The sequence below is a fragment of the Sprattus sprattus genome (genome assembly GCF_963457725.1).
Source record: "Sprattus sprattus genome assembly, chromosome: 11".
NCBI classification, from domain to species: domain Eukaryota; kingdom Metazoa; phylum Chordata; class Actinopteri; order Clupeiformes; family Clupeidae; genus Sprattus; species Sprattus sprattus.
In genome coordinates this window covers 16,062,783-16,074,756 of record NC_137909.1, presented here as the reverse complement: position 1 = coordinate 16,074,756, position 11,974 = coordinate 16,062,783, and the positions used below count along the sequence as shown (strand labels likewise).

General features: G+C 41.5%; 1 protein-coding gene across 1 annotated transcript; it reads right to left on the bottom strand.

Moving 5' to 3' along the window:
* Window positions 1-1,687: 1,687 nt before the first annotated feature.
* Window positions 1,688-9,715, bottom strand: LOC308372619 (protein CutA homolog; the record flags this gene model as incomplete). The annotated part of the gene is made up of 6 exons (XM_080847834.1): window positions 1,688-1,805; window positions 2,236-2,285; window positions 3,370-3,415; window positions 4,458-4,517; window positions 8,405-8,553; window positions 9,611-9,715. 6 exons carry the CDS (start codon window positions 9,713-9,715, stop codon window positions 1,688-1,690), a joined length of 528 nt encoding a protein of 175 aa, XP_080703960.1.
* Window positions 9,716-11,974: the final 2,259 nt, after the last annotated feature.

Genomic DNA, 11,974 nt, shown 5'->3' with positions numbered 1-11,974 from the left:
GAACACAGACTTACTGGGTCAGGTTTTAAGCTTTTCCTCTGAACATCTGCTCTTAGGTTAAGATCAGCTTAGGACTGAAGGAACATTTTACATATTAAAACCCCTTATTTTCTCTCCACTGTAAATGGTTTAAAAAGTTATTTTTTATTTCTCAATAAAAAATATATCCTTTCAGCAGGCATAGCACAGCATTCCACATTTTGAGGTTACAACAGCAGTGGTTTTTCAACCATCCTGAAGTACAGTACAAACAAACCTTCATTGCATTCAATGTAAAAAGGTATTTCATTAATATGAAAGGAATTTCCAAATATGCTGAAAATATTAGAGCATTTGAGTCAGTCAACAATGGCTGTTTTTTTTTAAAAGCCAGTCATCTTCAACAACATTATTTGGTACCATAAACTATGAACAACAAATACAAATACAAACTCAAAAAACAGAACACAACAATGACAAATTTGTGAGAGCCAAAAGGTGGTGTTTAGAGAAAGAATGCTGGAGGAAGACACCAGGGGAGCCAGAGAGCGGTGCATCTGAGCGGTTAAAGACTTTCAGGAGAGTTTAAAATGGATAAGGCTTTATTTTCAGTTTCCAGCCTGTATCCTCACACACTCATGAATGGCTTGACTGCTCACGAAACCGCAGTTTAAATAAGTGCAAATAGTAGGCAAACTGTTGGTCAACTTTGATTCAAATGAGAACCAGTGAACCCAGATGGCAGTACTGACATCTGAAACTGCAATACAAGTTAATGGATATCATAATTAGCCAACATATTAAATAAATTACCAAGGTGTTTTAAGCATGTCAAAGTCCAATTCAAGATGGTGGCCTTGACGACATCACAGCGCCACCCAAATGCAGTGATAGGCTGTTGTCGGTGTCTTAACCTGATGACCTCCCAGCGCTACCCAAATACTGTGATAGCCTGTTGTTGGTGTCTTGCCCTGATGACATCACAGCCCACCCAAATGCTGTGATAGCCTGTTGTTGTAGTCTTACCCTGATGCCTCTTATCTGGCACAAGCATTCTTCCGTGACCAAAAACAAGGCGAGGCATTACTGATAGCAACAGGCAAATATTTTTCGCGCATGCAAAATAACTGCCAATATGACTAATGTTTTCCAACTAATGTTTAATAGCCTTTGGCTAAAAGACCAACATTTAATGAAATTATAATTGACATTTCTTGAATAAAAATGTTCAATTTTAATAAAAACACTTAAAATATACACAGATGGAGTGTGTTTGCTTTTCCTTTCAACCAATCTACTGCATGTGAAAGGGGCCATAAGATCAGAATGTTAATGTGTAGAATGTATAGAATGCATAGAATGTGATCTGCTGACTCAGTAGGGTGAGTGGAGAGCATTAAGGTAACAGACATGAGGCCATGAGCAGCGAAGTGAACCTGCTTTGGAGTGACTCTTAGCACCAGAAAGCACAGTTTTGCCAAAACTCCCGTGTTGCACCATTCCACAGAGTTCTAGAAGGTTCTGTGCCCAAATCATCACCAGGGCAATGTTATGGGGGGGGGGTGGATTTTTTTGCATCAGGTGAAGATAGGGGGCTGAGTTCTGGAATCTTCTCTCCCAGGTTTACAAGATCCTGGATAAGATAGGGTTGGGGGATGGGGGGTGGGGTGGCGGATGCCAGTGCCAATGCAAGGCTTCTCCCCCTGGATCAGGTAGGGATATAGGGATTGTCTGGGACTGCCTCGTCTATCCATTCCATGTAGTCCAGGCTGCCATCTTCCACTGGAAAACTGAGAAGCTCAGGGTTCTCATAGGGATGGATAGATCTAAAAAAAATCAATCAATCAATTAATCAATTACTCAATGAACCAACTCTGCCATCATCTACTTAACCAACCAATTGCTTAACAAATGAAATCAATGAACTGATCAAACAATTAATCAACCAAACAAACAAACATCCAATCAATCAATTTAAAAATGACTGAATGCATATGAATTACACAAACAATTTAACATTTTTCTTCATTAAATGCCTCGTTTTCAAACTGAACACAAGAAGAACAGAGTTCTACTAACTAGCCTCTAGAACTTTTAAAAGCTTGTTCTAGTAACTAGTCTCTAGAACTTTACAAAGCAAAAAATCAGTTCTTCTTTCTCTGCAGAGTCTGAATGCTGGAAGCCATGACTGTTGAGCAGTGTTGTGCCCAGGGGGGTGGGGTGGGGTTGGGTATTGTGGACCAGCACTGCACTCACCTTACGTATTCAGTGAGGCTTTGGACCATAGAGGTGCGTGTTCTCACCAGCTAAAACAGAGAGGAGGCACACCATGAGAAACCACAGATCACCACACACACTTCACAGCCATGCAGTTCAGCACTCTGGGGATGTTTCCTGAGAGCAAGCCAACATTTACATCACATCAACACAAAAATATACAAACAAACAAAAAAACATTGGGCCATTCATTCTCGAACATTTTCTTAAGTGTCTTTTTAAATATCTTCTTACGGACTTCGAAAGACCAACCTAATAAAAGGATCTCCGCCGGATTCATGAATACCTGGAAATGTGTTCTTTAACTGCCAAAGTGTCCGTAGCTGGGCACTGATTCTTAAAATGAATGCGCGTTCTTGCACCTGCATTTTCAAACAGAAAAGCCCTGCCAGCTCCTTAAAAGGGCATGCAACTGAAGAGACGTGTGCACAATCCACAGACTCCACACAGGCAACGCGAAAGCAAATTCAGACTGATCAAAATCATGTCGAAGGGGTAAGCGAGCACCAGTCAAGTAAACGCAGACCTAACATCACCAGTGCAGAGGTGGAGGTACTGTTGCAGAATGTTGATGTGTCCATTCTATTCCACTATGGCTATATCCACACGATTGAGTTTAGTGCTTATTTATTAATTCACTTTCATTTGCAGTGTTCGTGTAGTGCTTTTATTTATTTTAGGACATCACGATGCCTCGTAGAATCATGACTTTAAATGTGAAACGTAATTGTTAATGATACAAATATTCTAGTGTACATTATTAAAATAATTATTCAAATCAGAGAATGTCTGTAGAATTGATGTGAACGGAATTACCAACTTTATCTCACAAATTCAGCCTTAAGAAAAATCTGTCCGATTTACGACTCTTCTTAAATGCTGGTCTAAGTTAAGAACGAATCGCAGATGAGAAAACTTTCATGAATGACAATTTTGTCTCGGAAACTCCGTAAGTGGAAATTTCTTCTTAACTTGTTCGAGAATAAGGCTCATTGTTCGAGAATGAGGCCCATTGTTCACAGTGCGTAGCAAAAAAAGTGCCATTTTAGAGCACTGACCCCCCCATGTGACATTGTCATGTCCTTTGTGATTGAGAAGTGGAGGGATACTCACCAACAGGATCTCTGTGGCATCCTGGATCTCACCCTTCCAGTAGTACCTGAGTGAGGGAGGGGCACACAAATAACATCATCAGGATGGGAGGACATAAAGAGAGGGATGTGGGGGGGGCGGGTGGCTGAAATCATGCCATTGCGGGGGTATCACAACATCAGCACAAAACCGCTGTCTCTGAGGTCCCTATAGTTGAAGCACACGTTACACAACAGTGCTTATGGTGATTGTGTTGTTTCTCTTTCCCAGAGTTCAGGACAGCAAAAAAAGCCAACAGGGTTCTGCATGAGCGCCCTGCTCACCGGGAAGGCTGGAAACAGGGTCATTACTATTCCAACAACTTGACAACTCCAACGTCACAAGCCAAAGCTTTTACCGCGGGCGTGTCTATCTTTGGCCAAGCGTGGAAACGGAGTTGAGGAAACTGAGACTCTGACTTATTGTGCCAACCTGTGAGCTCCCTCCCATCTCAGCCCAACAGTGTTTGTGTGTTTGTCCTCTCCTGTACTTCTGAGGCTCAGCAGGCACGTCAACAATTGATGTTGTTGTTGTTGAAACAAATGATTACAGTCAGTGGAGTAACCATCTCCTCTGTTCTGAGCTCGCCAGTGGGGTAATAATACTACTCTTGATGGGCTCAATCCAGGGGGGAGTTGGTTCTCCAAGAGTAGAAAAGCGCCACTAATAAGTGACGTCGGACATGCAGAGCAGGGGCAGGTGGTCTTGGGGGTATTATATTGAAGGGGTAAAATATGATTTAGGGGGTATTAATAGCACTAATCGCACACGTGTGGGGCTGTTTCCTCCTGCTCAAGCAAAATGTTCTCTCAGTCTGAATATGAATGCTCATGCTGTGGAAATGGACTAGCTCATTGACTTCTATTCATTTCAGCTGACCCACAGAGCATGGTGGTGTTAAAGACACAAAGACTGGTCAACTTGTAATCAGTGTTCTCCCTCTACCAACACCACCCTGGTAGTGGAAGGCTTTCAGCTAAGTTCAACAGTATGGGGTGACTGAAGGGGCCCAACTCTGTTCGGAGTTAGAGTTCAAAGGTCACTGGGTCAGGCATGCTGGCAGAACTCACATGGTGGCGGTGCGGGGAAGAATGTTCACACATGCAGCCATACGCTTTTCCATCAGAGACCTACAGGGAGGGAGAGAGAGATGAGAGAAGGACAGAGAGAGAGAAAGGGAGAGAGAGAGAAAGGGAGAGAGAGACAGAGGGGACAGAAAGAGATGAGAGGGAGAGATGAAGATGGAGACAAAAAGACAGAGAACGCATTTGTTTATATTACCAGTCCAAAGTAAACGCCACAGCTTACATTAAAGGCCCTAACATGGCCTGTATTAAAACATTACTGAACACTGTCTCATACTTTGCATATTTGCATATTCTACGGTTGCTTTACTGCTGCTACTACTACCGGTACTACTATTGCTACTACTGCTGCAGCTACTGCTACAGCTACTGCTACTACTACAACTACTACTGTGACTCCTACAACTACAATAGAGCTGTCATCAAGCGTGAAGTAAAGAAGCTAGTCTCAGCCTGGACCATGTTAAAAATTCAAATTTACCGTCTACCGTCACTCTAGGCTACAGAGTTACAGGTTATAACAGGTTATAGGGACAGCCAGGTTTATCAGCTCTGTTTGCAATGAGAGTGCTACTTATGTGTCTTTTCTTCATTATAGCTGCATGGAGAACAACAGAAAAAGCAGACTCTGGTGTAAGAGTGAACATGCTCGAACGAGTGGCCTCATAGCCAAGGGGCTGCCCGCTGGTGTGGAAATATCTGTCATGCCCTCGCCTGTAGGAACACTTATCCTGGCATATGCTGGAGTTGCCCCCCCCCCCCCCCCCTTTAAGTGAGTATCTAGTGTACTTGACATACATCATGGGGTATGTTGACATAACACTTTGTATTTGATAACCTTTCCCTTCCAAAAGACACAATGAACATGTGGACATTAACATAGCAACAGAATTAGCTAATGGAATGACCCTCAATATATGTTCAGCTAAAGTCACTTTAAAAAACGTCACCGTTGCTTCTGATGCAAGAGTGGACGTGCTCGGGCGAGTGGCCTCCTCGGAGCTTGAAACTACTGCTTATGATGCAAGCTTACAGGCAAAGCCTTTGGCCTGGAAACAGCCTTAGAATACATCTGTTCTAAAATGAATGTTTATTTATTTTCCCAGTAAATAGACACACAAGGACAGAGTCTAAGCTGGAAATGTGTGCTATCCTGAGTCTAGCACACTGCTGACTGTGTGTGAGGGTAGCAAGGGAAGATTCACCCAAATATAGGCAGAAAGATAAAAAGATGGTGTTGTTTATTTCAGAAGCTCAAATCACAGCGTGTGAGAGAGCTCGTAAGACTGTGTTTACACACCAACCCTGGAACCTGAGTGTGCTGGCATATTACTGCACCCCCCACTCAAAGCCACTCTGTTCACTTGCAAATAAACACACACACACACACACACACACACATTCATCAACATGCAGCTGTGAAACTCTGATGACTGCAAGGAAGCAAAATTCTTCACATGCTATTTGCGATGTACGTCACCGGAGCTGGTTGCCATCCCAGAGATTATTTTAATCCAGTCAGTCCAAAAAGCCTGTATATGAGCGACAAAACCATCACTGCTAATCCCTGACCTACCAACCACTCTGCACTGAGCATGGGTTACACGAAAATGCCCACAGGATGAACACGTCCTCCCAATGTGCTTAACACACAAAGCACAACTTCCTAAATATATGAACATGTAATACAATCTAAAACAAGAAAAATTATATCTCAGGAAGAGTCTGGCATACTAGTAAAATCTGTATTTATACCTAAGAGATCCCATAGATAATGAGTCATGGATATGCCATAAAGTATTAATTTGCATTTGATCAAAATGTATATATTTTTCATAGTTACCTTTCCCTCTCTTCTACCTACCTACATAGGGTAAAAAGCTAGACTTTTATTTAATAACTTGATAACAGACGGGTGTTTGACAGGAGTTGAACTAACACGCATCACCTCATCGACCTTGCATTGTTGTTGCGTAACGGTAAAAATCTATTTTAATGTTTCTAAAACAAATGTTTTTATATAACACATTGCATTTGAATCATTCACATGATTTATTTCTTTAATATTTCAAACACTATGAAAAACATTTCTGACTTAAGATCTAATTATGATTGTATTGCTTACTGAACAGTAACAGTATGAAATGCCTGTTAAATCCCACAGCTATAAAAAAAGTGAGCAAACTAACAGAGGCCTGTGGTATTTGACTACTAAGCCATGGCCATGGCACTGATATCTAAAGCAAATAGGACGTTGGGGCAGAGAGTGTGTAGCTTGGCTAATGCTATCAGGGTCTATTGGATAAGGATCATTCTGAAGATTGGCACAATGCACTGCCACGCCACGTCCTGAGCTGACCAGATAGAGGACAGTGGCAGATACCACCAGGGCCCTCCAGTCTTTCTTAATCCTTTTTGAACTTATTGTATTATTGTGTTGTTATATGTTGTCCCTCGTGGCACCAACAGGAGCAGGGCTCCGCATTTTGTTGTATGCAAGTACAATGACAATGAAGGCTTTTAAATTTAAATATCGTCAACAATAATATTAATTTACAGTACGGCTGTATGGTGTCACTGTTCAGTCCGCTTTTGTTAGGGAGACATTATCTGAAAAACAGACGCTGTGGTTTATACCTTCAGTAATGCTCAAACATATGTTTGTTGGTCTTATGAATGGTCAAATCCTGCCTTTGGATAAATAGGGGATGTCCAGGATAAACTCTGACCATCCCTCTTTGCTGAGTGATTGACTAACTGGATAAGTGCTTGAATAAAAATGATTCAACAAAAGAAGGCTAATTGAATACTAAGGAAACGTGTAATAAACAACAATAATATAACTTTTCCAGGTTGTATTTAGGGGGGCTTTCGAAATACAGGGAGCAACCAAATGCTGCCTACCACTGGGAGAATCTACGTGTATGCTGTGTTACCATGGAAATGTGTCACTCAAACCAGTTGGGGAACACGAGAGTGAGGCCAATATTTAAAATGTGCTAGAGTGCATCCAAAACAATAGTATGCAACAATTTGCCACTTTCCAAAGTACCGTATTTTCCTGACTAAAAACCCACCATTTATAAACCGCATTACAGTATTTTATGAATTTTGCAAAACTATACATTTATTAAGCTTTATTTAGTGTTATGTTGTTGTGTGGGAATGGACGCCAAATGTCCAAAAGTCCAATAGTTATTAGATCTTCTGGCAACCATTGTATTAATGTGTTTGGGAAGGGGAATGGGGACTTCACCTCCTTCATTCACTACATTGGTATCAGAGTAAGCCCTTTATCCACGGATGTACCCTTATTTCTCTCAGGATTGTTTATTGTCTATTTAAAGCAATTTAACATCATTCACAATTGGTTGTGATCACTCTAAACTCAAGACTGCCTTTTGCCAAAGACCAATTACCAATTATTATGCTAACAAACTTTTATCATAACATGCCTTATAGGTTGTTAGCTCGGCAGTGTTACACCAAAACTCCTCACTGTTGTTTTAAGGTTTCAAACACACATTTGGACACTCAGTAGTGGGAAAAAGCTGCTCTAAGGCTTAAACTCACATAAACTGACAGGAAAACGTGGGAAAGAGCTGCTTTAAAATGTAGGAATAATACATTAATAGATGAATATTAGCCTTCTCTGCACGCTCCCTGTGCAAAAAATCATTAAAATCCTCTGGGCTAAAATGGTTCTCAGCTTTTAATGTTGCATTGATCAAATGCTTAATGGCCCTTTAAATCAATCTTTATCTTAACATGTATCTCTCTAATCTGACATAGTGTTACACCTCTGTCAAATTCAACATTTCACCTTAAAAATGTTATTTTCACTTACTGAGTCTGTGAGATGAGAGAGAAAGAGGGGGGAGAAGAGAGAGATTGAGCGAAAGAAAAAGACAGAAAGTTAACAAGAATACTACCTGCCGATGTCCTTGGCCACTTGTTCATTGGGGCAGTTGATGAGTATGACTGAGTGATGGCCCGCCACATAACTCCCAGTCAGGGCAGAGTGCAGCTGGATACTTAACGTTTTTAACACTGGATACAGGGCAAGCATCAGGAGCAGTCCCTAATACAAACACACACACACGCACACACACACCCACATATTAACGCTTACAAACAAGCACACACACACACCTTAAAAAAAGTCTCACATACAGTAGGCTACAAACCCTCCCTCCCACACTGCAACCACTAACCCATGATGTCACTCACATTTCCCTGTAAATACATAAACAACTGTCTCATGATTAATCAAGTTCTCTGTGGCAGTAAACAGCCAAACTGCAGAAAGACCCTGGACAGCAAATTCTGAAACACTGGTTAGCTTAGCTTATGCTGATGTCCAATCATCGGATATGAGCTGGCATACAATGGCTGTGATTATTCTCAAACAACAGTCAATTAATGTTATTTCCCGAAGGGAATGCTGTGCCCAGCATTGCGGCATCATCATTATTTGGTGATGTTGGCTGGAGACACTGGTTGATTCATAGTCCGCTCAGCAAAAGTCAATTTTGGCTGCGGACTAAAACCCCGCACTCCGTTGCATACCATCACTGGATGCAGTTCAGTGGGCAAAGAGAGTCCAAAGGCCATGTTATGAATGTTTGCCTTTTTCAATTACACAAAAAATGGCTTGGAAAACGTAATAAGCACCGAGGCCGTCATTTGTTTTCTTAAAAAATGTAATTCTAAAAACGTTATTCAACCTAAAAACGCGACCAGTTTCAAGAGTGGAAACAGTTTGTTTAAGTTTTCATTTCTAATGTCACGCTGTTAACCAATGTTTATGTTGAAACGAACGTTCTGATAGGTGGGTATAACTTTAGCGCTAACTTCACACCCTGATAATAGATATTGGACCCTGAAACATTTAAAAACAGTCAGTGCACTTTTTGTTTTAGTAATTTGCCAATGAACTTGCCCGATATGTCTTTGGTCTTAATATTATAAGAGCCTACATACAGAAATCAAGTTCACCACTAACGTAATTTCACTATGCCAGCCAGGCCATGCTCTACCAGTAGCCTAACACTAAACAATGAAACGTTAACATTTGCCTACTGTTCGTTAATCAGTTGTTGAGAAAATGAACGTTGGATGGATGTCCCACGACTTACCCCAACAATTAACATGTACCCCGGTCGAGAGACAGAGTGACTTGTTGAATCTTTTGGACATCTTTGATACCACCAGTCCATTTTTCCGTTATGAATGAATGCCATATCGATTCAGGACGTACGGAGAGAGGAGGAAATCCTTGCGCTTGACCTAACTCTTAATTAGAACTAAATACAATTGGTTTACAGTAAAAGTTACTTGCAGCGCACTGTCCTTACGCAGTCACTATACGAACTAACATTACTTCATTCACTCAAATAACGTCCACAAGTGTTGACGTTCTCGAGCGATTGTATTGTCCATACCCAGCATTAAGCACTCTATTCCAGGTTTGACAGGTAGCTGACGTTCGTGTCGTAGACCAACATTATGCAGGACACACGGAGATAAATTGATAGACAACTTTAGCGAGTGCCCTGGATCATTGTGATTGGACAGTGGGAACTTCCGGGTTCGAAGACATCCAATGAAAAATCAGAGTGAACGGACACCAACATGCCCTCTCTGCTAAAACGTTAAGCAGCTTATCTGTGTAATACACTTAAGTGCTATATGCCTTTTTTTTTGGGAGGAATAGCTGAACGATAGAGATATCAGGAGATGTTAGCTGGGTGGATTACTGATTACTTCTTTCTCTCCTTCCCTCCCCCTTTCCATGTATGCCCCAGTGTGTAGGCACGTATGTGTGCCTGTGTGTATAACCATTTCATGTCCTATCTTTCTTTCTAAGATTGTGAATGTTTGTGAGCCTGTGTATGGGTATGCCTCATACCGGCATGTTTCAATGTGACAGATGCTTAAAGCAAACATATCAGCCTTCACATATTTAACTTTAAAGCTATAAAACTTGTTTTGGTAAAATTCCCCAACAATGTTTGGTTCTGTGAGAAATGTGAAACAGTCCAGCAGTCCAGTCTGTTCATGTTGTAAATAAAAATGGGTGAGAACCTGGTCTAGGACCCGCTATGCTGGAACTTACCAGACATGCTTGCCCATAGACTTTCACGACCACACTAATTAAAAGGTTACTATGCACTACATGTTGGCAGAAAAAATTAAATGCCTGAGGCACCCAGATCCTTTTACTATAAGACATGCAAACTCTGATTAGAACCTTGTATGTAGTTCTTATTTTAAGTGTAGTAGGCCTATTAAAGATATTATTTCTAAGAGCACTCGTGAGCTGAAAATGCAATATGATGACCACAGCAAGCAAACCATGCAGTTCTGGGACGGTTTTAGCCTGCTATATTAGGGTGGACTAGTAGAAATAATAGATGGGCAACAGGCGGTAGGTAGCCCAGAGGTTAAAGAAGCAGACAAGTAGCCTGGAGGTATATGTAGGCCTTCAGCAAATTAGCAAGCATCCTGCAGAACAGCCTCATGAGAGCCAATCGGCAAAGGTCGTGTCAGGTACAAGACGGGGTGGAATGATCAATATATAGCACAGAATGCACGCTTTGGGTATCTGCTACTGTTGGCTGGGATGGTGGGTTGCCTGATAAAGGGGCAGTAGCCTGCGCCTCTGATGAACTTGCAGCAGCATTGCTAGAGGCAGAAAGTAAGTTGAAGTTGAGGTATTTAGCAGATACTTTAATCTAAAGCAACTTCAAGGCAACTTGCAGCAATTGGGAATCAAACCCAATGGGGTAAACTGCGACACTAACCACTGCAGCAGTAGCCTTGCTTAGAGGCTTTAAAGAACAATACACCACCCAGGAAGGGTTGTAGGTTGCTTTGGATGAAGTAAACCAATGTAATGTACTACCTGTGCAGTAATAAATCTTTAGTTCAGACAGGCCTAAACTGTGAGCATTTTGTTACTGGAACCACCAACAACACAAGCATGAAAACAAATTCACTGACATACTGTACATGACTCACATTACCTAAACAAGATCAGAAACATAAAGTGTGGACATATTAGAATATATTACTATTTCATAAGAACAACAGACACCCGAACACACACACACACACACACACACACAAAGTATGACACAAGCAGGAATACAACTTTACTGACATTTACCTAAAGACATTCAAAATAACAGAATGTTGATGCTCAGAGATTTCCAGAGTTCTCAGGACATATTGGAAACGATACCCCTTCCCGATTAATAATATGCGTGGCATCCTACAGTTGTACAAATGTTCAGTGTCTACGTACATGGCACATGCAAGTCAGCATGTTCAGAGGATGTCCTGTTGCACATGAGTTCATCGCCACCCGGATGACACTATTGTCACACTGCTGTGGTGAAACTGTGGCTCTGCAGTCAGCCCCTTTTTCCCTACTCCCCTTCACTCTCGCCTCTCAGATCCGTTGCCAAGAGACTGATAGAAGTGATTAGTTAGAGGGA